Consider the following 25486-nt stretch of genomic DNA (forward strand, 5'->3'; position numbering starts at 1 on the left):
TTTTATCCAAGCGTGGGTTTTCAAATTCAGTGATAGATACTCTGGTTCAAGCCAGAAAACCTGTGACTAGAAAGATTACCATAAAATATGGAAAAGATATATCTGTTGGTGTGAATCCAAGGGATTCTCCTGGAGTAAGATTAAAATTCCTAAGATTCTCTCCTTTCTCCAAGAAGGTTTGGATAAAGGGTTGTCAGTGAGTTCTCTAAAAGGACAGATTTCTGCTTTACACAAACGACTGGCAGCTGTGCCAGAGGTACAAGCTTTTGTACAGGCTTTGGTCAGAATCAAGCCTGTTTACAGACCCATGACTCCTCCTTGGAGTCTAAATTTAGTTCCTTCAGTTCTTCAAGGGGTTCCGTTTGAACCTTTACATTCCATAGATACCAAATTACTATCTTGGAAAGTTCTGTTTTGGTTGCTATTTCTTCTGCTAGAAGAGTTTCTGAATTATCTGCTTTGCAGTGTGATCCACCCTATCTGGTGTTCCATTCAGATAAGGTTGTTTTGCGTACTAAGCCTGGTTTTCCTACGAAAGTTGTTCCAACAAGAATGTTAACCAGGAAATAGTTGTTCCTTCTCTGTGTCCGAATCCAGTTTCAAAGAAGGAACGTTTGTTACACAATTTAGATGTAGTTCGTGCTTTAAAGTCCTATTTAGAAGCAACAAAGGATTTTAGACAAACCTCATCTTTGTTTGTCGTTTACTCTGGTAAGAGGAGAGGACAAAAAGCTACTGCTACCTCTTTCTTTCGGGCGGAAAAGTATTATCCGTTTGACTTATGAGACTGCCGGACGGCAGCCTCCTGAACGAATCACAGCTCACTCTACTAGGGCTGTGGCTTCCCATGAGCCTTCAAGAACGAGGCTTCTGTTGATCAGATATGTAAGGCAGAGACTTGGTCTTCTCTGCACACTTTTGCTAAATTCTACAAATTTGATACTTATGCTTCTTCGGAGGCTATTTTTGGGAGAGAGGTTTTGCAAGCCGTGGTGCCTTCTGTTTAGGTAACCTGATTTGCTCCCTCCCTTCATCCGTGTCCTAAAGCTTTGGTATTGGTTCCCACAAGTAATGGATGACGCCGTGGACCGGACACACCAATGTTGGAGAAAACAGAATTTATGCTTACCTGATGAATTACTTTCTCCAACGGTGTGTCCGGTCCACAGCCCGCCCTGGTTTTTTTAATCAGGTTTGAAAAATTTCTTTCTCTATACACTACAGTCACCACGGCACCCTATAGTTTCTCCTTTCTCCTAACCGTCGGTCGAATGACTGGGGGGCGGAGCCAGAGGGGGGACTATATGGACAGCTCTTGCTGTGTGCTCTCCTTGCCATTCCCTGTAGGGGAGGAGAATATCCCACAAGTAATGGATGACGCCGTGGACCAGACACACCGTTGGAGAAAGTAATTTATCAGGTAAGCATAAATTCTGTTATATATATATATATATAATTTATTTTTTCTAATGAGTTATGTTGTACAGCCGTTTAGGGCTGGTGTCACATGGGGTTTTCAGTTACTTTTCAGTGGAATTTTAAAGAGAAGATTTTAGTTAAAGTGATTGTAAGCTTAACGCAACTGCCCCACGGCATTCAATAGACTTTGGAAAATGAGCCTGTGTTTTTATATTTCTGTATTATCTCAAATCTTTACCTTTTTAGCGCTTCGACGATAAGCAACTATCCCGCCCACCATTTTGTCTAATTGATTGACAGATGACGATTCTTAAAAGAACTAACTAGTGATGTTTATGCAAAGATATTTTATGAATAGTCACCTGTCAATCCCCCACCGTCAGCCGTCAAACACCAGAGCGCTGAATTTTCACAGAGCTAGCCGGCTCTCCTCATAATTACTCTCAGCCATAAAACCCACAAAAGTGACTCTGGACTTCAAAAAGGAAAAAAATGACTTTATTATAACAAAAAAAGCCATAAGAGAGACTTTTTTTTTTTTTTTTTAAAATGAAGTCTGGAGTCACTTTTGTGGGTTTGATGGCTGAGAGTAATCCTGAGGGGAGCTGGCTAGCTCTGTGAATCTTCAGCGCTCTGGTGTTTGACGTTGAACGGTGAAGCTGGGGGAAGCTGGGCTAGCATGGAGACTAATGTGATCATTTATGTTCCAAAACATTGGACTTCTTATTTTGATAGAAGTTAGAACAATCACCTTCAGCCAGCCTGGCTATGAATATTAAAATGTAATGGACAGAACCGCGTACCTATTGGATGGGGCACGGAAATAATTTTACATAAACCCTGCCTATTTTTATGGGAGGTTATTAATGCTCATTTTACACAAATTAGAAAGTTAAATCAAGCCTATTTAGAAGCTTTGTTTCAGTAAAAAGTAGAGGATTTTATAACATATATTTATATAATCATAATAATGACTTATTTTCTTAATGTTTTACAAAGATTTCTAACCCTTTAAACCAGGCTCATTTTTCGAATGCCGTGGGGCAGTTGCTTTGTGTATCCCAACATTAAAGTGAATGTAAGCTTAAGTGCTTTTCAGTTTTGTTTAAGCATTTTTGCAATACAAATGTATTGTTAAAGCTTCTAGTGAAAGAGTTTTTAGTGACAGTTTGTACTGGGCCGGGAACATACAGAACATACGTCTCAAGGTAGTTAGTGGAAGTACAGACTCTTGATGTAGGTGCACACTTAATGCAGCCACAGGCTTTGTATGTAATACAAAAAATACAGTTCCTCCAAAAACATATTTTTTTAAAAAGACGTTCTGAGGTGTGAAAGCCCCCCTTTTTTTTTTTAACCCTAATATAAAAATAGAAACATATTCTTGCTTTTTATCATTGTAGAAAACTGAAATAATTTTCATACATGGAACGTGTATAAAACACAACTCAGATGATATATTTATGAGCCTAGAGAAGGGATTCTTCTTAAAAGGAAAATAAGTGCAAAATTCTGTTTCTAGAGCATTTTGTTATTGCACTATTGCTTGTAAATGTGTGGTTAACCCCTGCAAACAAATTAAACACATAACTGAGGTCAGTTACAGAGCAACAATGCACTACTGGGAGCTAGCAGAGCACATCTGGTTAGCCAATGACAAGAGGCATGTGTAGCCACCAATCAGCTTGCTCACATATATACAAATGCTTAGATAAAAAATTATTTATAATCTTTAATTACATGATCCTTTATGAAAATGTAACGTTTCATGTCCCTTTTATTTAAGAGATAAATAGCTGCACATAACAAATTAGCAGTGTTCTTATAAAGCAATTCCTTTACACTATTTGAGGCATGAAGGGTATAAAAAATTTTTATTTATATTTTTGTGAAATTTACATCTGATCCTTGGTTCACACCCACACTGCTCCAACAGACTGTCTCACTCACGTTTCGTTTTGCACCTTGTTTACTCCTGTGTTAAATGCAAGTTACTGATCAAGACAATGCACCCAACGCAGTCTGAGAGATTTTGACCCCAGTGCCTTTCTTCCACCTTCATCCTGCCTGCCTTATTCCTCCACAACATGGCAATAAAAAAAAAAGTTTGCTACTGCTTGTGGTTTCCATAGGATAATTTGAAGTGTCATTGCTCCTCCGCTTATATGCTCTAGCACCCACTGGTACTGTCTCCCCCCCCCCCCTCTTTGTGTTCACAATGATCAATTTTACCTTCTGGAGTTTTACATTTTGTGTCTCCACTTATACTGAAAATGCCAATACTGAAGTACTGTTTATAGAAAAAACATAATTTATGCTTATTGGATAAATTCCTTTCCTTCCTGTCAGGTAGAGTCCATGACTTCATTCCTGTTGGGAAATACAACACCTTGCCACCAGGAGGAGGCAAAGACACCCCAGCCAAAGACTTAAATATCCCTCCCACTTCCCCTATTCCCCAGTCATTCTGCCGAGGGAACAAGGAAAAGTAGAAACATCAGGGTATAAAGGTGCCAGATGGAATCATTTTAAAGAGGGAGCCGTCCATCAAAAAATAAATTACGGACAGGGTCGTGGACTCTCCCTGCCAGGAAGGAAAGGATTTTATCTGGTAAGCATAAATGTTTTCCTTCCATAAGGCAGGGAGAGTCCACGACTAAATTCCTTACTGTTGGGTAAACTATACCCAAGCTCCAGAGGACACTGAATAACAGAAGGGAACAAAAAAAGAGGTGGACCCTATTCTTAGGGCACCTCAGCCTGCAAAACTTTTCTCCCAAAAGCTGCTTCAGCCGAAGCAAACGCATCAAACTTGTAACATTTAGAAATAGTGTGTAAGGACCAGGTAGCTACCTTACAAATCTGATCCATAGAGGCTTTCTTCTTAAAAGCCCAGAAGGAAGCCACTGCTCTAGTGGAATGAGCCGTTATCCTCTTCAGGATGCTGTCGCCCCACTGTCTCGTAAGCTAAGTGGATGACACTCCTCAACCAGAAAGATAGGGAAGTCGTAGTATCCTTCTGCCCCTTACACTTCCCCGTATAGATGACAAACACAGAGGAAGATTGTCTAAACAACTTAGTAGCCTGAAGATAGAACTTCAAGGCATGAACCACTTCCAGATTGTGAAGCAAGCATTCCTTCGCTGAAGGAGGTTTAGGACACAAAGCAGGAACAACAATCTTTCGATTAATGTTACGGTCAGACACCACCTTAGGTAGGAACTCAAATTTAGTACATAAAACCGCCTTATCAGCATGGAAAACAAGATAAGGGGAGTAACGTAAAGCAGAAATCTCAAACTATGCGCGCAGTGGCAATAGCCAGCAAAAAATTAACCTTACAAAAGATAACAATTTAATGTCAACAGTATGCATAGGCTCAAACTGAGCCTGCTGCAAAACACTAAGAACAAGATTTAGGCTCCCATGCAGAGTCCCAGATCTTAACACAGGTCTGATCCTAGTCAGAGCCTTAAAGGACTGCACATCTGGAAGCTCAGACAATCTCTTGTGCAGTAACACAGACAGGGCCGATACCTGTCCCTTCAGGGAACTAGCAGATAAACTCTTCTCCAGTCCATCCTGGAGAAAAGATAACATTCTTGCAACCTTAACCTTATGCCAGGAAAAACCACGCTCTTCACACCGGTACAAGTAAGTCCGCCACACTTTATGGTAGATCCGAGTAACTGGCTTACGAGCTTGAACCAGAGTGTCAACACTCTCAGAAAACCCTCTCTTGGCTAAGACTAAGCGTTCAATCTCCACACAGTCAGCCTCAGAGAATCTAGATTTTGATGAACGAAGGGACCCTGTATCAGCAGATCTCTGTGACAAGGTTACCTCCACTGAGGAGATGACATCCCTACCAGATCCGCAAGCCACGTCCTTCGTGGCCACGATGGAACAATCAGAATCACTGATGCTCGCTCCTGCTTCATGCGAGCCACCACACGGGGGAGAAGTGGTAATGGAGGAAAAAGATTTGAACCTCCATGGTACTGATAGGGCATCTATCAATTCCGCCTGAGAATACCTCGACCCGCGCCCCCCACTCGCTGCATATCTTTGCAAACACCTTGGGTGGAGAGACCATTCCCCTGGGTGAAAGGATTGCCTGCTGAGGAAGTCGGCTTCCCAGTTGTCCACACCTGGAATGTGGATCGCTGACAGCGTACATCTGTGAGTCTCTGCCCACTTTAATATCTGATATACTTCTCATCGCCAAGGGACTTCTCGTTCCCCCCCCTGATGGTTGATGTCGGCAACCAAGGTTATATTGTCTGATTGGAATCTGATAAACTGGGACGAACTCAGAAGGGGCCAAGCCTTCAAGGCATTGAAGATTGCCCGGAGTTCCAATATATTGATCAGAAGAGGACTCCTTAGTCCACAGACTTTGTGCGTGTTTGGCACTTTAAACAGCTCCCCAGCCGGAAAGGCTTGCGTTCTCTACCAGGACGATCTCAAGAAGCTTGTGCTTAGGATGGTCTCAAGAAGCACGTGCCTTGGGACAGATGATCTGGACAGAGCTACTAAGAATGATTCTCTAGACAGGACACCATGAGTCGGATCACCTCAATACACTGAGCCACTTAGGGTCTCAAGGAGGCCTGGAGGGCAAGACATGCCGAAGTTGGCTCACAATTTCTTCAATCTGTGAGGAATATTCTCATAGATATTCAGTCTATTCCTGAACTGAACCAGAGGCAGGATTGACCGTATTGTCTCCATCTTGAAAGCGGGAACACTCAAACTTGTTTAGGCACTTTAGGTCCAGAATTGGACGAAAAGTTCCCTCCTTCTTAGGAACCACAAAAAGGTTTGAATAAAACCCCAAAACTCTTTCTGCTGTAGGCAACGGCACAATTACTTCTAGAGAGGAGAGATCCCGTACGCAACCTAAGAAGGCAGTCCTCTTTTCTGGTCTTGTAGACTAGAGAGTAGGAATCTGCCCCTGGGCGGATGAATCCTATCCTGTATTCTTGAGATTCAACCTCCAGGACCCAAGGATCCTGGAACCAGGCGTCTGAAAAAAGTCTACCACCTACTCAATCCGATCCTGGATTGGGGGCTGCCCCTTCATGCCGATTTGTTCTCGGTGGGCTTCTTAGTCCGTTTGGACTTAATTCCAGGACTGAGCCGGCTTCCAAGTACTCTTTGGCTGCTCGAACTTAGATGAGGATTGCTGACTGTGATTTGTCAGAATGAAAGGAACGGAAATTAGACCATTTCTGTCCCTTAGGCCTATTTTTCTTATCCTGCGGTAGGAAGGCACCTTTCCCTCCGGTAACCGTAGAAATAATCGAGTCCAGCTCTGGACCGAATTAAGTCTTCCCCTTGAATGGAAGAGAAAGGAGTCTGTATTTAGTCATATCCCCAGACCAAGACTTCAACCAGAGAGCCAGGCAGACTAGGACTGCAAAGCCAGAAGCCTTTGCATTTATGCGACTAATCTACATATTCGCATCACAGATGGAGTTAGCAATTCTCAGAGCCTTAATTCCTGAATATCCTCGAAGGCAGTCTCCACCTCAATGATCTGACAGTGTCACACCAGTAGGTAGCTGCTACAAATACCCTGTATGTTGAAACATCTTCCACAGAAAAGTTTCCATTTTCTTATATATAGTCTCTCTAAAAGAACTTTCTTTCATGTAATTAGCAAGAGTCCATGAGCTAGTGACGTATGGGATATACATTCCTACCAGGAGGGGCAAAGTTTCCCAAACCTCAAAATGCCTATAAATACACCCCTCACCACACCCACAAATCAGTTTTACAAACTTTGCCTCCCATGGAGGTGGTGAAGTAAGTTTGTGCTAGATTCTTCGTTGATATGCGCTTCGCAGCAGGCTGGAGCCCGGTTTTCCTCTCAGTGTGCAGTGAATGTCAGAGGGATGTGAAGAGAGTATTGCCTATTTGAATTCAATGATCTCCTTCTACGGGGTCTATTTCATAGGTTCTCTGTTATCGGTCATAGAGATTCATCTCTTACCTCCCTTTCCAGATCGACGATATACTCTTATATATACCATTACCTCTACTGATTCTCGTTTCAGTACTGGTTTGGCTTTCTACTACATGTAGATGAGTGTCCTGGGGTAAGTAAGTCTTATTTTTGTGACACTCTAAGCTATGGTTGGGCACTTTTATATAAAGTTCTAAATATGTGTTTAAACATTTATTTGCCTTGATTCAGGATGTTCAATATTCCTTATTTCAGACAGTCAGTTTAATTATTTGGGATAATGCATTTGAATAATCAATTTTTTCTTACCTTAAAATTTGACTTTTTTTCCCTGTGGGCTGTTAGGCTCACGGGGGCTGAAAATGCTTCATTTTATTGCGTCATTCTTGGCGCTGACTTTTGGCGCAAAAATTTTCTTTGTCATTTCCGGCGTCATACTTGTCGCCGGAAGTTGCGTCATTTTTTTTTACGTTTTTGCGCCAAAAATGTCGGCGTCACCGGATGTGGCGTCATTTTTGGCGCTTAAAGCATTTAGGCGCCAAATAATGTGGGCGTCTTTTTTGTCTCCACATTATTTAAGTCTCATTGTTTATTTGCTTCTGGTTGCTAGAAGCTTGTTCATTGGCATTTTTTCCCATTCCTGAAACTGTCTTTTAAGGAATTTGATCAATTTTGCTTTATATGTTGTTTTTTCTATTACATATTGCAAGATGTCTCAGATTGACCCTGAATCAGAAGATACTTCTGGAAAATTGCTGCCTGATGCTGGATCTACCAAAGTTAAGTGTATTTGTTGTAAACTTGTGGTAACTGTTCCTCCGGCTGTTTGTAATGAATGTCATGACAAACTTGTTAATGCAGATAATATTTCCTTTAGTAATGTTCCATTACCTGTTGCTGTTCCATCAACATCTAATATTCAGGGTGTTCCTGTTAACATAAGAGATTTTGTTTCTAAATCTGTTAAGAAGGCTATGTCTGTTATTCCTCCTTCTAGTAAACGTAAAAGGTCTTTTAAAACTTCTCATTTTTCAGATGAATTTTTAAATGAACATCATCATTCTGATAATGATTCTTCTGGTTCAGAGGATTCTGTTTCAGAGATTGATACTGATAAATCTTCATATTTATTTAAAATGGAATTTATTCGTTCTTTGCTTAAAGAAGTCTTAATTGCATTAGAAATAGAGGAATCTGGTCCTCTTGATACTAAATCTAAACGTTTGAATACGGTTTTTAAACCTCCTGTAGTTATTCCAGAGGTTTTTCCCGTCCCTGATGCTATTTCTGAAGTAATTTCCAGGGAATGGAATAATTTAGGTAATTCATTTACTCCTAAACGGTTTAAACAATTATATCCTGTGCCATCTGACAGATTAGAGTTTTGGGACAAAATCCCTAAGGTTGATGGGGCTATCTCTACTCTTGCTAAACGTACTACTATTCCTACGGCAGATAGTACTTCCTTTAAGGATCCTTTAGATAGGAAGATTGAATCCTTTCTAAGAAAAGCTTACTTATGTTCAGGTAATCTTCTTAGACCTGCTATATCTTTGGCGGATGTTGCTGCAGCTTCAACTTTCTGGTTGGAAGCTTTAGCACAACAAGTATCGGATCAGAATACTCATAGCATTGTTAATCTTCTTCAACATGCTAATAATTTTATTTGTGATGCCATCTTTGATATCATTAGGGTTGATGTCAGGTATATGTCTTTAGCTATTTTAGCTAGAAGAGCTTTATGGCTTAAAACTTGGAATGCTGATATGTCTTCTAAGTCAACTTTGCTTTCCCTTTCTTTCCAGGGTAATAAATGGTTTGGTTCACAGTTGGATTCTATTATTTCAACTGTTACTGGGGGGAAAGGAACTTTTTTACCACAGGATAATAAATCTAAAGGTAAATTTAGGTCTGCTAATCGTTTTCGTTCCTTTCGTCACAATAAGGAACAAAAGCCTGATCCTTCCCCTAAAGGAGCGGTATCAGTTTGGAAACCATCTCCAGTCTGGAATAAATCCAAGCCTTTTAGAAAGCCAAAGCCAGCTCCCACATGAAGGTGCGGCCCTCATTCCAGCCCAGCTGGTAGGGGGCAGATTACGATTTTTCAAAGAAATTTGGATCAATTCGATTCACAATCTTTGGATTCAGAACATTGTTTCACAAGGGTACAGAATAGGCTTCAAGGTAAGGCCTCCTGCAAGAAGATTTTTTCTTTCCCGTGTCCCAATAAATCCAGTGAAGGCTCAAGCATTTCTGAAATGTGTTTCAGATCTAGAGTTGGCTGGAGTAATTGTGCCAGTTCCAGTTTTGGAACAGGGGCTGGGGTTTTACTCAAATCTCTTCATTGTACCAAAGAAGAATTCCTTCAGACCAGTTCTGGATTTAAAAATATTGAATAGTTATGTAAGGATACCAACATTCAAAATGGTAACTATAAGGACTATTCTGCCTTTTGTTCAGCAAGGGCATTATATGTCCACAATAGATTTACAGGATGCATATCTGCATATTCCGATTCATCCAGATCACTATCAGTTTCTGAGATTCTCTTTCCTAGACGAGCATTACCAGTGTGTGGCTCTGCCGTTTGGCCTAGCAACAGCTCCAAGGATTTTTACAAAGGTTCTCGGTGCCCTTCTATCTGTAATCAGAGAACAGGGTATTGTGGTATTTCCTTATTTGGACGATATCTTGGTACTTGCTCAGTCTTCACTTTTAGCAGAATCTCATACGAATCAACTTGTATCGTTTCTTCGAGAACATGGTTGGAGGATCAATTTACCAAAGAGTTCGTTGATTCCTCAGACAAGGGTAACCTTTTTAGGTTTCCAGATAGATTCAGTGTCCATGACTCTGTCGCTGACAGACAAAAGACGTCTGAAATTGGTTTCAGCTTGTCGAAACCTTCAGTCTCAATCATTCCCTTCGGTAGCCTTATGCATGGAAATTCTAGGTCTTATGACTGCTGCATCGGACGCGATCCCCTTTGTTCGTTTTCACATGCGACCTCTTCAGCTCTGTATGCTGAACCAATGGTGCAGGGATTATACAAAGATATCGCAATTAATATCTTTAAAACCGATTGTTCGACACTCTCTGACGTGGTGGACAGACCACCATCGTTTAGTTCAGGGGGCTTCTTTTGTTCTTCCAACCTGGACTGTGATCTCAACAGATGCAAGTCTGACAGGTTGGGGAGCTGTGTGGGGGTCTCTGACAGCACAAGGGGTTTGGGAATCTCAGGAGGCGAGATTACCAATCAACATTTTGGAACTCCGTGCGATTTTCAGAGCTCTTCAGTCGTGGCCTCTTCTAAAGAGAGAGTCATTCATTTGTTTTCAGACGGACAATGTTACAACCGTGGCATATGTAAATCATCAAGGAGGGACTCACAGTCCTCTGGCTATGAAAGAAGTATCTCGAATATTTGTATGGGCGGAATCCACCTCCTGTCTAATTTCTGCGGTTCATATCCTAGGTATAGACAATTGGGAAGCGGATTATCTCAGTCGCCAGACATTACATCCGGGCGAGTGGTCTCTTCACCCAGAGGTATTTCTTCAGATTGTTCAAATGTGGGGACTTCCAGAAATAGATATGATGGCTTCTCATTTAAACAAGAAGCTTCCCAGGTATCTGTCCAGATCCAGGGATCCTCAGGCGGAAGCAGTGGATGTATTGTCTCTTCCTTGGAAGTATCATCCTGCCTATATCTTTCCGCCTCTAGTTCTTCTTCCAAGAGTGATTTCCAAGATTCTAAAGGAGCGTTCGTCTGTTCTGCTGGTGGCTCCAGCATGGCCTCACAGGTTTTGGTATGCGGATCTTGTCCGGATGGCTACTTGCCAACCGTGGACTCTTCCGTTAAGACCAGACCTTCTATCGCAAAGGTTCTTTTTTCCATCAAGATCTCAAATCCTTAAATTTGAAGGTATGGAGATTGAACTCTTGATTCTCAGTCATAGAGGTTTCTCTGTCTCCGTAATTAATACTATGTTACAGGCTCGTAAATCTGTATCTAGGAAGATATATTATCGAGTCTGGAAGACTTACATTTCTTGGTGTTCTTCTCATCATTTTTCTTGGCATTCTTTTAGAATTCCTAGAATTTTACAGTTTCTTCAGGATGGTTTGGATAAAGGTTTGTCTGCAAGTTCCTTGAAAGGACAAATCTCTGCTCTTTCTGTTCTTTTTCACAGAAAGATTGCTAATCTTCCTGATATTAATTGTTTTGTACAGGCTTTGGTTCGTATAAAACCTGTCATTAAGTCAATCTCTCCACCTTGGAGTTTGAATTTGGTTCTAGGGGCTCTTCAAGCTCCTCAGTTTGAACCTATGCATTCGCTGGATATTAAATTACTTTCTTGGAAAGTTTTGTTTCTTTTGGCCATCTCTTCTGCTAGAAGAGTTTCCAAGTTATCTGCTCTTTCTTGTGAGTCTCCTTTTCTGATTTTTCATCAGGATAAGGCGGTTTTGCGAACTTCATTTAAATTTTTACCTAAGGTTGTGAATTCTAACAACATTAGTAGAGAAATTGTAGTTCCTTCATTGTGTCCTAATCCTAAGAACTCTAAGGAAAGATCGTTGCATTCTTTGGATGTAGTTAGAGCTTTGAAATATTATGTTGAAGCTACTAAAGATTTCAGAAAGACTTCTAGTCTATTTGTTATCTTTTCTGGTTCTAGGAAAGGTCAGAAGGCTTCTGCCATTTCGTTGGCATCTTGGTTAAAGTCTTTGATTCATCATGCTTATGTCGAGTTGGGTAGAACTCCGCCTCAAAGTATTACAGCTCATTCGACTAGGTCAGTCTCTACTTCCTGGGCATTTAGGAATGAAGCTTCGGTTGATCAGATTTGCAAAGCAGCAACTTGGTCTTTGCATACTTTTACTAAATTCTACCATTTTGATGTGTTTTCTTCTTCAGAAGCAGTCTTTGGTAGAAAAGTACTTCAGGCAGCTGTTTCAGTTTGATTCTTCTGCTTATAATTTCAGTTTTTTTCATTATAAGATTTAAACTTTGTTTTGGGTGTGGATTATTTTTCAGCGGAATTGGCTGTCTTTATTTTATCCCTCCCTCTCTAGTGACTCTTGCGTGGAAGATCCACATGTTGGGTATTCATTTTCCCATACGTCACTAGCTCATGGACTCTTGCTAATTACATGAAAGAAAACATAATTTATGTAAGAACTTACCTGATAAATTTCTTTCATATTAGCAAGAGTCCATGAGGCCCACCCTTTTTGTGGTGGTTATGATTTTTTTTGTATAAAGCACAATTATTCCAATTCCTTATTTTTTATGCTTTCACACTTTTTTCTTATCACCCCACTTCTTGGCTATTCGTTAAACTGAATTGTGGGTGTGGTGAGGGGTGTATTTGTAGGCATTTTGAGGTTTGGGAAACTTTGCCCCTCCTGGTAGGAATGTATATCCCATACGTCACTAGCTCATGGACTCTTGCTAATATGAAAGAAATGAATTTATCAGGTAAGTTCTTACATAAATTATGTTTTTACTTTTTATTAATTTGCTTTGTACGCTTTGAATTCTTAATTGAAAATATCTATATATGCTCAGGATCTGAAAGCTAGCTGCCGATTGGTGGCAGCAAATATACACTTCTCGTCGGTTTACTGATGTGTTTAGCTAACTCCCAGTAGTGCATTGCTACACCTTAAATAAAGGATACCAAGAGAATGAAGCAAAATTGATAACAGAAGTAGATTGGAAGATTTTTTTTAAATTGTATGCTTTACTTGAATCATGAAAGAGAAATTTAAGGTTTCTCCTACATTGGTGTGTCCGGTGCACGGCTTCATCCTTGTGGGATATTCTTTTCCCCTACAGGAAATGGCAAAGAGAGCACACAGCAAAGCTGTCCATATAGCCCCCCCTCTGGCTCCGCCCCCAGTCATTCTCTTTGCTGCTCTGAACAAGTAGCATCTCCACAGGGATGGTAAAGAGTATGTGGTGTTGTAGTTTTATTTCTTCTATCAAGAGTTTATTTTAAAATAGTGCCGGTTTGTACTATTTACTCTACAACAGAAAGTGATAAAGAGTTCTGTTAAGAGGAGTATGATTTTAGCACCAGTAACTAAAATCCATTGCTGTTCCCACGCAGGACTGTTGAAACCAGAGAACTTCAGTTGGGGGGAACAGTTTGCAGACTTTTCTGCTCCAGGTATGACCAGTCTCTTTTCTAACAAGACATAGTACTGCTAGAAGACTGTCAGTTTTCCCTTATGGGATCGGTAAGCCTTTTTCTTAGACTCAGTAACAGAATTAAGGCTTATAAAATGGGCTCTATGCTGGTTGACACTATTGTGGGCTAAATCGATTGGTTTATATCGTATTTATATGACTTTTGGAGTGTTTTGTGAATTTGGAAACACTTTGGGAACGTTTTTATTACGCCTGGCAGTTGTTTAGACGCCTAATCTATTCAGGAAGGCCCCTTCACTCTGGTATGCAGAGGGAGGAGGCCTCATTTTCGCGCCTCAGTTGCGCAGTTACTTCTAGAGGCAGTGCATGCAGCTTCATGTGAGAGGGTCCTGTGGCTGAAAAACGGACTCAGGGGTTATTCACCACAGAAATAAGCCTTCCTAAGGAAGGTAAAAGCCGCAACAAAGTCTGTGGCAGGGACTGTAGTGTGTTTAAACTGGTAAATTGAACAATTGGCTCCGGTTTGCTCATTTAAGGGTTTAGAGACTTGAAATTTGGTGTGCAATACTTTCAAAGCATTAAGACACTGGGGTGTAAATTTTGTTAAAGGGCCACTGTAAGTAAATATTTTCTATGCCTGTTACTAACTAACTACCCCAAATACGCTTTTTATCAATAGCATTTCATTAACATATCTCTACCCTATGTCAGAAATCTTGTCTGCAAATGTAATTGTTTTCCAAACCCACTCCGTGGGTATCCTTTACTCTGTACCAATCCGTTTACAATACCTAGGTTTCAAAATGGCACTTTAAACACAAAGTTATTGGTTTAAGTATTTTGAACATGCAGTGCTGAAAATAGTGGGCAGGATAACGTGACATCATCGGCGAATAAAAGATATAACTTTTAGAACGTTATGAAACTTTGTTTTGGAGAAAATATAGGTCAGTAGGTTTTAATTAATGTTTATTAACTTTAATATGTTAGTTGTTTAGCTTAAAAATTATAACAGAAAGTAATCCTTTAAGATCGGATATTTCCTTCATTGTTTTTCAAACATTCAGAAATAAAGTGTGCTCTTTTTATTATTTAAAGAGACAGTAACGGTTTTGTTTAAAAAGTTTTTATTGCATTAATAGCCTGCCTAAATCTGTCTAACATGTCTGTACCTTCAGATAGCATATGTTCTGTGTGTATGGAGGCCAAGGTGGTTCCCCCTTTAAATGTATGTGAAAATTGTGCCATGGCGTCCAAACAAAGTAAGGACAGTACTGTCACATTTAATAAGGTTGCCCAAGATGATTCTTCAAATGAAGGTAGTGGGGATAGCTCATCATCCTCTCCTTCTGTGTCAACACCAGTTTTGCCCGCGCAGGCGACACCTAGTACATCTAGCGCGCCAATGCTTGTTACTATGCAGCAATTAACTGCAGTAATGGATAATTCTATAGCAAATCTTTTATCCAAACTGCCAGCATTTCCCAGAAAGCGTGATTGCTCAGTTTTAAATACAGAGGATGAGCAAGTTGGCAATGACGATAATTTATCTGTTATACCCTCACATCAATCTGAATTAGCAGTGAGGGAGGGTCTGTCTGAGGGAGAAATTTCTGATTCAGGAAAAGTTTCTCAGCAGGCAGAACCTGATACTGTGGCATTTAAATTTAAGTTAGAACATCTCCGCGCCCTGCTTAAGGAGGTGCTAACTACTCTTGATTGTGACTCTTTGATTCCAGAGAAGTTGTGCAAAATGGACAAATTCTTAGAGATCCCTGTGCACGCTGATGCCTTTCCGATACCCAAGAGGGTGGCGGACATAGTGACTAAGGAGTGGGAGAAGCCAGGTATACCTTTTGTTCCACCTCCTATATTTAAGAAAATGTTCCCCATTGTTGACCCCAGAAGGGACGCATGGCAAACGGTCCCTAAGGTTGAGGGGGCAGTTTCAACGTTAGCCAAGCGCACAACTATTCCTATTGAGGACAGTTGCGCTTTCAAAGATCCTATGGATAAAAAATTGGAAGGATTGCTTAAAAAGATATTTGTTCAGCAAGGTTTCCTTCTTCAACCAATTTCGTACATTATTCCTGTCACCACTGCGGCGTCTTTTTGGTTCGAGGAACTAGAAAATTCGCTCCTAAAGGAGACTCCATATGATGAAGTCATGGACAAAATTCACGCACTAAAGTTGGCTAATTCCTTTATTTTGGATGCCGCTTTTCAATTGGCTAAATTAGCGGCGAAAAATTCAGGTTTTGCAATAGTGGCGCGCAGAGCGCTTTGGCTAAAATCTTGGTCGGCGGATGTGTCGTCCAAAACAAAATTGCTTAATATTCCTTTCAAAGGTAAGACCCTTTTCGGGCCAGAATTGAAGGAGATTATTTCAGACATCACTGGGGGAAAGGGCCATGCCCTCCCACGGGATAGGCCTTTCAAGGCTAAGAACAAATTAATTTTCGTTCCTTTCGCAATTTCAGGAACGGACCGACTCCTAACTCTGCAGCCTCTAGACAAGAGGCTAACGCTTCCCAGCCTAAACCAGCATGGAAACCATTGCAAGGCTGGAACAAGGGTAAACAGGCCAAGAAGCCTGCTGCTGCTACCAAGACAGCATGAAGGGGTAGCCCCCGATCCGGGACCGGATCTAGTAGGGGGCAGACTTTCTCTCTTTGCTCAGGCTTGGGCAAGAGATGTTCCGGATCCCTGGGCACTAGAAATAGTCTCTCAGGGGTATCTTCTAGAGTTCAAGGAACTTCCTCCAAGGGGAAGGTTCCACTTGTCTCGCTTATATTCAGACCAGATAAAGAGACAGGCATTCTTACATTGTGTAGGAGATCTATTAAAGATGGGAGTGATACACCCAGTTCCAACAGCAGAACAAGGTCTGGGTTTTTACTCAAACCTGTTTGTAGTTCCCAAAAAATAGGGAACTTTCAGGCAAATTCTGGATTTAAAAATTCTAAACAGATTCCTCAGAGTTCCATCATTCAAAATGGAAACCATTCGGACGATTTTACCAACAATCCAGGAGGGTCAATATATGGCTACCGTGGACTTAAAGGATGCGTACCTGCCTATTCCTATCCACAAAGATTATCAGTTCATAAGGTTCGCCTTTCTGGACAAACATTACCAGTTCGTGGCTCTTCCATTCGGTTTAGCCACTGCCCCCAGAATTTTCACAAAGGTGCTAGGGTCCCTTCTAGCGGTTCTAAGGCCGAGGGAAATTTCTGTAGCACCTTACCTAGACGACATTCTAATCCAAGCGTCGTCCCTTTCCAAAGCAAGGGCTCATACAGACATTGTTTTAGCCTTTCTCAGGTCTCACAGGTGGAAGGTGAACGTAGAAAAGAGTTCCCTGTCCCCGTCCACAAGGGTTCCTTTTCTGGGAACAATAATAGATTCTTTAGAAATGAAGATTTTTCTGACAGAGGTCAGAAAGTTAAAGCTTCTAAACGCTTGTCAAGTTCTTCAATCTATTCCTCAGCCTTCCATAGCTCAGTGCATGGAGGTAATAGGATTAATGGTTGCAGCAATGGACATGGTTCCTTTTGCTCGAATTCATCTAAGACCATTACAACTGTGCATGCTCAAACAGTGGAATGGGGATTATGCAGACTTGTCTCCCCAGATTCAAGTAGACCAGGTAACCAGAGACTCACTCCGCTGGTGGTTGACTCAGGATCACCTGTCTCAGGGAATGAGTTTCCGCAGACCAGAGTGGGTCATTGTCACGCCCGACGCCAGTCTATTAGGCTGGGGCGCGGTCTGGGACTCCCTGAAAGCTCAGGGTCTATGGTCTCGGGAAGAGTCTCTTCTCCCAATAAACATTTTGGAACTGAGAGCGATATTCAATGCGCTCCTGGCTTGGCCTCAACTAGCGAAGGCCAGATTCATAAGATTTCAGTCGGACAACATGACGACTGTAGCGTACATCAATCATCAGGGGGGAACAAAGAGTTCCTTGGCGATGAGAGAGGTATCCAAGATTATCAAATGGGCGGAGGATCACTCCTGCCATCTATCTGCAATTCATATCCCAGGAGTAGACAATTGGGAGGCGGATTATTTGAGTCGTCAGAATTTCCATCTGGGGGAGTGGGAACTCCACCCGGAGGTCTTTGCCCAGTTAACTCAACTATGGGGCATTCCAGATATGGATCTGATGGCGTCTCGTCAGAACTCCAAGGTTCCTCGCTACAGGTCCAGATCAAGGGATCCCAAGGCGACGCTAGTGGACGCATTGGTGGCACCTTGGTCGTTCAATCTAGCTTATGTGTTTCCACCGTTCCCTCTCCTTCCCAGGCTTGTAGCCAGGATCAAACAGGAGAAGGCCTCGTGATTCTAATAGCTCCTGCATGGCCACGCAGGACTTGGTATGCAGACCTGGTGAATATTTCATCGGCTCCACCATGGAAGCTACCTTTGAGGCAGGATCTTCTAGTACAAGGTCCATTCGAAAATCCAAATCTAGTCTCTCTGCAACTGACTGCTTGGAAATTGAACGCTTGATTCTATCTAAGCGTGGGTTTTCAGATTCAGTTATAGATACTCTGGTTCAAGCCAGAAAAGCTGTGACTAGGAAAATTTACCATAAGATATGGCAAAAATATATCTGTAGGTGTGAATCCAAGGGATTCTCCTGGAGTAAAATTAAAATTCCTAGGATACTTTCCTTCCTCCAAGAGGGTTTGGATAAAGGTTTGTCGGCTAGTTCTCTAAAGTGACAGATATCTGCTCTGTTTTGTTACACAAATGTTCGGCAGCCGTGCCAGATGTGCAGGCGTTTGTACAGGCGTTAGTCAGAATCAAGCCTGTCTACAGACCTATGACTCCTCCATGGAGTTTAAACTTAGTTCTTTCAGTTCGTCAAGGGGTTCCGTTTGAACCCTTACATTCCATAGATACCAAGTTACTATCTTGGAAAGTTCTGTTTTTGGTTGTTATTTCTTCTGCCAGAAGAGTTTCTGAATTGTCTGCTTTGCAGTGTACTTCACCCTATTTAGTATTCCATACAGATAAGGTAGTTTTACGTACCAAGCCTGGTTTTCTTCCAAAAGTGGTTTCCAACAGGAATATTAACCAGGAAATAGTTGTTCCTTCTCTGTGTCCGAATCCAGTTTCGAAGAAGGAACGTTTGCTACACAACCTAGATGTGGTCCGTGCTTTAAAATTCTATTTAGAAGCAACAAAGGATTTCAGACAGACATCATCCTTGTTTGTCGTTTATTCTGGTAAGAGGAGAGGGCAGAAAGCTACTGCTACCTCTTTCATTTTGGCTGAAAAGCATCATCCGATTGGCTTATGAGACTGCCGGACTGCAGCCTCCTGAACGAATTACAGCCCACTCTACTAGAGCTGTGGCTTCCACATGGGCCTTCAAGAACGAGGCTTCTGTTGATCAGATCTGTAAGGCAGCGACTTGGTCTTCTCTGCATACTTTTGCCAAATTTTACAAATTCAATACTTATGCTTCTTCGGAGGCTGTTTTTGGGAGAAAGGTTTTGCAAGCTGTGGTGCCTTCCATTTAGGTTACCTGACTTGTTCCCTCCCTTCATCCGTGTCCTAAAGCTTTGGTATTGGTTCCCACAAGTAAGGATGAAGCCGTGGACCGGACACACCAATGTAGGAGAAAACAGAATTTATGTTTACCTGATAAATTTCTTTCTCCTACGGTGTGTCCGGTCCACGGCCCGCCCTGGCTTTTAGTCAGGTTTAAAAATGTTTATTTCTGTAAACTACAGTCACCACGGCACCCTATAGTTTCTCCTTTTTCTCCTAACCGTCGGTCGAATGACTGGGGGGCGGAGCCAGAGGGGGGGCTATATGGACAGCTTTGCTGTGTGCTCTCTTTGCCATTTCCTGTAGGGAAAGAGAATATCCCACAAGTAAGGATGAAGCCGTGGACTGGACACACCGTAGGAGAAAGTAATTTATCAGGTAAACATAAATTCTGTTTTTATGTTCTTTTAACATAGGAAAAATGTATATGCACACTTAGGTACTTTTTAACTTCAAGGGCCAGTCCACTCCAAAATAAACTTTAAAATGAAATGCCCTATCTGAATCATGAAACAACTTTACAATTTACTTTTATCACCAATTTTACTTTATCTTGGTATTCTTAGTTGAAAGCTAAACCTAGGTAGGCTCATATGCCAATTTATTAGACCTTAAAGGCCGCCTCTAATCTGAATGCATTTTGACAGTTTTTCACCGCTAGAGGGCGTTAGTTTGTGTCATCTAGGTAACTTCACGTGAGTTCAATGTTATCTATGAGTCGGCACTGATTGGCTAAAATGCAAGTCTGTCAAAAGAACTGAAAATAAGGGGGTAGTTTGCAGAGGCTTAGGGCTAGATTTATCATAGCTGAAGCGTACAGGGGCGCGTATACGCGCCCCTGTACGGCTCAGCTCGCCTGTGGCGGGGCAAAATTACCCGTAGGTAATTAACATTGCACACAAGCGCAATTTTGCGCTCGCGTGCAATCCCGCCCCCTGCCCGCGCACAACCAATCACGTGCGGGCAGGAGCTGTCAATCTCCTCTGTTGGACTCGACCAAAGAGATTGAATTTCGCCCGTTTCGAGGTGGCGAAGAGTTTAGGGAAGCAGCGGTCTGGTGACCATTGCTTGATAAATCGCGGCGAGCAAGTTCTTGTGAGAACTTGCTGCCGTAGGGGCTTAATAAATCTAACCCTAAGCTACAAGGTAATTACAGAGGTAAAACGTGTATTATAACTGTTATGCAAAACTTGGGAATGGATAATAAAGGGATTATCTATCTTTTTAAACAAAAAAAATTCAGGGTGTTGACTGTTCCCTTAACCTAATCCAAAAAGAGAAAAAAATATTATTTCCTTAACATTATCAACAGCACTGGTCTCTCAGCAAGAAAATCTGTGGTAATTTCCAGTATTTGGTCCATAAAATTACTATCCTACCCCCACTTTCATGGCAGAGGGAAAATAGCAATGAACTTCTTGTTTACAATGTGTCACTGGCCCACCTGTCTCTTCCAGGAGACTGACGCACCTGTCTTACTCGAAACATCTAGATTATCTTCAAAGGGACGTTAAACCACAACTTCTCAGCCATAGCAAGAAAGTACTCTAGGGTAAAGTCTGCATCTCGCTCCATGGAGATGACGTCCACAGCCCATTGAGAGGTAGGAGAGAAAACATAGGTCTCCTTGAAGTGATTATGGTTGGCATAGAAGGCGCCAAGCTGCTACAATAAAATGTTTGCTAGTTGAGTTGACAATAACTTGTTGAGTAGCATCTTGTGTGCCAGAAGCATGCTGATCTGTTACCAACTACCTTTCCTTGTGCAATGCAAAAGCTTAGTGTCCTCCCCAAGGCCACACTGGATGTCATAGGTGTTGCCACCAGGGGCGTCCCGGACCTCTCTGTATCCGGCAGATAATCACTGTCCTATTGCAGCAGGTCCAGGCCAAGCACAACGTTTAGCCTTGTTCTCCACAGCCAAATGGTCAACTAACATTGAGGGAATCTATGCTCCCTAGAATGTTGTGCTCCGTCGTCAAAGCACATACTGTTATACAAAAACATTCCATTGTAAATGCGTAGTAGGTAATCATCGCAGCGTATGCATAAAACTGCATTAACGCAAGCATCCGGGACACTTGCTGTTGGGTTGGGTGTGGAGGTCATAGCCTCAAAATAGTCAGAGTATTCTAGTCATAATAGAACATTAAGACTGCAGATCAACACATTATGCAGCTCAATCAATGCAGGAACCTTATTGCTAAGGATCCTATAGGTCAAAACATTAGATGGTCTCATAGAAATATAGATTTTATACAGACTATCCCGTGAGGGGGAGCAGCACCAAATTTTGTGACTTAAAGGGATAGGAAAGTTAAAATTAAACTGGCATGATTCAAATCGAGCATGTGATTTCAAGATACTTTTAAATGCACTTCTATTTTCAAATGGGCTTTGTTCTCTTGGTATCTATTGTTGAAAAAAGAATATGCACATATCCTACACTAGTGGGAGCTGCTGCTGATTGGTGCTTACACACATTTGTCTCTTGTGATTGGCTATCTAGATGTGTTCAGCTAACTTCCAGTAGTGAAATACTGTTCCTTCTGCTATGGGTAAGAAGAGAATAAAGCAAATATGATAACAGAAGTAAATTGGAAAGTTGTTTGAAATTGTATGTTCTATGTGAATCATGAAAGGAAAATGTTGGGGTTTCCTATCCTTAAGTTCCCCCAATGATTACTGATTTAAGTATTTATATATGATATGCATGTCCAATGCACCTGCTTTTAAACAGACTGCCCAGAGAGCCAGACAAGTGCAGCAAGATACATATGTGCCCCAGAAAAAGTAATGTTTCCACACAATACTAGTGTATTGCAAAATTGCTTCTATTAATCAAAATTGAAATGTGCACGTAATTTACAATTATTTCCCTTTTTAATCCCAATTCTAAAATGTTTAATTAAAAATGTCCACTGTATGTTATCCATGTGTACTTTTTGGTTTATAGTCCAGAGAAAATATGCAGAGCTTAAAAAGAACCTTTCTAGAGTGCTGGGATTGAACATTAGCTGCTTTATGGGTTTTGATTATAGAATCTATTTAATGTGATCAGTAATATCTGTATTCTGTAAGAATGTTTGATATCTTGTGCATTTTCTCTTGGTGAACATTTAAATAGAATTGCGTTTAAGGAGATCCGGTTGGGTGGTGATTATGCCTATTTTGTGGTTTGGAAAGTTAACATTTGACCGTTTTAAGAGTTTTGCTGTATATAGCTGTTTTTGCTGTTTCACTGTTTTTATTTACCTCTTCGAGAGTTCTAAATTGAGTCTATTTTTTTTGTTAGGTGGAGGATGTAACACTCCCAAAGGAAAGCCTAATTGTGTAAAAGCTTCACCAGCTTGTGGTACAAGAACCTTGCCCAAGTCAAGAGTACTTTGTAACGGACCAGCCCTTCAAAGAGCCCCTAGTGTATCTTCAGTGTACAGCACCCAGAGCGAGCAGAGTACTCAGAGTACTAGGTGTAAGTAGTGTGTTTACCACTTGTCACTGCTCATGAAGGGTGCGTGTGTGTGTTTGTTTTTTTTCTATTCACTTAATCACACAATTACATGTATGGAATTAATATGAAATATATATGCTGTCCTTTTATTTTTTTGTCAGTGATGATTATAGACCTTTCTTTTGCATGATGTACCGAGCCCACGGATTCATCCTTACTTGTGGGATATTGTCCTTCCTTTTCTGCCTGATGATCTTAGCATTTGTAACTAAGGTCCACTGCTGTTCCCACAGAAGCTGAGGAGTACAGGAAAACTTCAGTGTGAGGAACGGTTTCTTGCTATACAGCAATGAGGTATGTTCAGTCCTATTTTCTGCAGAGAATGTTAACTCAAAGGCTGACAGTGTCCCCATTAGGGGAAGGGTAAGCAGTAATCCTAGTGTTATCAGAGGTTACTAGCTTGTGTAAAGGGTTAATTTTTTGTTGGCACTCAGTTTATGTGAATTTGGGACAAACGTTTTTGTGTCGGAGTAACGTTTTCTGTTTTATGGGACATTTGCTTGAGGGTTCTTTGGGGTTGTTTATAACCCACATGGCTTTCAGGCAGGGTTTGTTAGTTTTGTGTAGGCCCCAGCAACATCGAGTGAGGTGGGCAGGGCCTACATTTACAAGCAGCAAGCAACTTCTCCTGAGGTCCTGAGACTCTTCTGAGGCACTAATTGAAGCTTTAAACCCCATATTTGGAATCCTGCAATCCTTGAAATCCTTCTAAAGCTTAGTGGGTACACAGTTAAAATTTCGGAATTTTTAAAGCAATTTTAACCTGTTTTGCAGTTTGTGTATGCCTTTTTTTTCTCTTAAAGGTACAGTACCGTTTTTTGCCAATTGTTTATTTCATTAAATAAAGTGTTTTCCAAGCTTGCTTGCTTCAATACTAGCCTGTTAAACATGTCTGACACTGAGGAAACTCATTGTTCAATTTGTTTAGAAGCCATTGTGGAACCCCCTCTAAGAATGTGTCCCAATTGTACTACTATGTCTATAAATTGCAAACAGCATATTTTGACTTATAAGAATTTGGCATTAAATGATTCTCAGACAGAAGGAAATGGGGTTTCGCCATCTAGTTCTCCCCAAGTGTCACAACCAGTTACGCCCGCACAAGCGACGCCAAGTACTTCTAGTGTGTAATTCTTTCACCTTGCAAGATATGGCTTCAGTTATGAATACTACCCTCACAGAGGTTTTATCTAAACTGCCAGGGTTGCAAGGGAAGCGCAGTAGCTCTGGGTTAAGAACAAATGCTGAGCCTTCTGACGCTTTAGTAGCCGGATCTGATATTCCCTCACAATGTTTTGAGGTAGGGATGAGAGATTTGCTGTCTGAGGGAGAGATTTCTGATTCAGGAAAGATGTTCCCTCAGACAGATTCAGATATGACGGCATTTAAATTTAAGCTAGAGCACCTCCGTTTATTGCTCAGGGAGGTTTTAGCTACTCTGGATGATTGTGACCCTATTGTCGTTCCAGAGAAATTGTGTAAAATGGACAAATATTTAGAGGTTCCTGTTTACACTGTGTTTCCGGTCCCTAAGAGGATTTCTGACATTGTTACTAAGGAGTGGGATAGACCAGGTATTCTGTTCGCTCCCCCTCCTGTTAAGAAAATGTTCCCCATTTCTGACACCATAAAGGATTCATGGCAGACGGTCCCTAAGGTGGAGGGAGCTATTTCTACTCTGGCTAAGCGTACAACTATATACCTATTGAAGACAGTTGTGCTTTCATTGATCCTATGGATAAAAAGTTAGGTCTCCTAAAGAAAATTTTTGTTCATCAGGGTTTTCTTCTTCAACCTATAGTGTGCATTGTTCCGGTAACCACTGCAGCTGCTTTTTGGTTTGAGGCTCTAGAAGAGGCTCTTCAGATGGAGACCCCACTAGATGATATTTTGGACAGAATTAAGGCCCTTTAGTAGACTAATTCTTTTATTACAGACGCCGCTTTTCATTTTGCTAAGTTAGCGGCAAAGAATTCAGGTTTTGCCATTTTAGCGCGAATAGCGTTATGGCTTAAGTCTTGGTCAGCTGATGTGTCATCTAAATCTAAGCTTTTGACCACCCTTTTCAAAGGTAAGACCCTATTCGGGCCTGCACTGAAAGATCATTTCAGACATCACTGGAGGGAAGGGTCATGCCCTCCCTCAAGATAAGTCAACTAAGACAAGGATCAAACAAAATAATTTTCGTTCTTTCGAAACTTCAAGGGTGGTTCCTCTTCCCCTGCTGCAAAGCAAGAGGGGAACTTTGCTCAATCAAAAGCCAACCTGGAGACCTAACAAGGCTTGGAACAAGGGTAAACAGGCCAAAAAGCCTGCTGCTGCCACTAAGACAGCATGAAGGGGTAGCCCCCATTCTGGGACCGGATCAAGTAGGGGGCAGACTTTCTCTCTTTGCTCAGGCCTGGGCAAGAGACGTTCAGGACTCCTGGGCCGTACAAATTGTAACCCAGGGGTATCTCCTAGATTTCAAAGATTCTCCAAGGGGGAGGTTCCATCTTTCTCAATTGTCTGTAAACCAGACAAAAAGAGAGGCGTTCTTACGCTGTGTAGAAGACCTTTTTACCATGGGAGTGATCTGCCCAGTTCCGAAAACAGAACAGGGGCAAGGTTTCTACTCTAATCTGTTTGTGGTTCCCAAAATAGAGGGAACCATCAGACCAATTCTAGATCTCAAGATCCTTAACCAATTCCTAAGAGTTCCATCCTTCAAGATGGAGACCATTCGGACTATTTTACCAATGATCCAGGAGGGTCAATATATGACTACCGTGGATCTAATGGATGCGTATCTACACATTCCTATCCCCAAAGATCATCACCAGTTCCTCAGGTTTGCCTTTCTGGACAGGCATTACCAGTT

At 41.5% G+C, this 25486-nt stretch overlaps 1 protein-coding gene across 4 annotated transcripts in view; it reads left to right on the forward strand.

Annotated features, from left to right (window-relative positions):
* MTUS1 (microtubule associated scaffold protein 1) overlaps positions 1-25486 on the forward strand; it is a 938324-nt gene that overhangs the window by 323580 nt on the left and 589258 nt on the right. For all 4 annotated transcript variants that reach the window (XM_053703914.1, XM_053703911.1, XM_053703915.1 and 1 more), the window contains exon 4: positions 22411-22587. In XM_053703914.1, the coding sequence (XP_053559889.1) occupies positions 22411-22587 (177 nt within the window). The remainder of the gene's footprint in view (positions 1-22410; positions 22588-25486) is intronic.

Source organism: Bombina bombina, chromosome 2 (assembly GCF_027579735.1).
Source record: "Bombina bombina isolate aBomBom1 chromosome 2, aBomBom1.pri, whole genome shotgun sequence".
Classification (NCBI taxonomy): domain Eukaryota; kingdom Metazoa; phylum Chordata; class Amphibia; order Anura; family Bombinatoridae; genus Bombina; species Bombina bombina.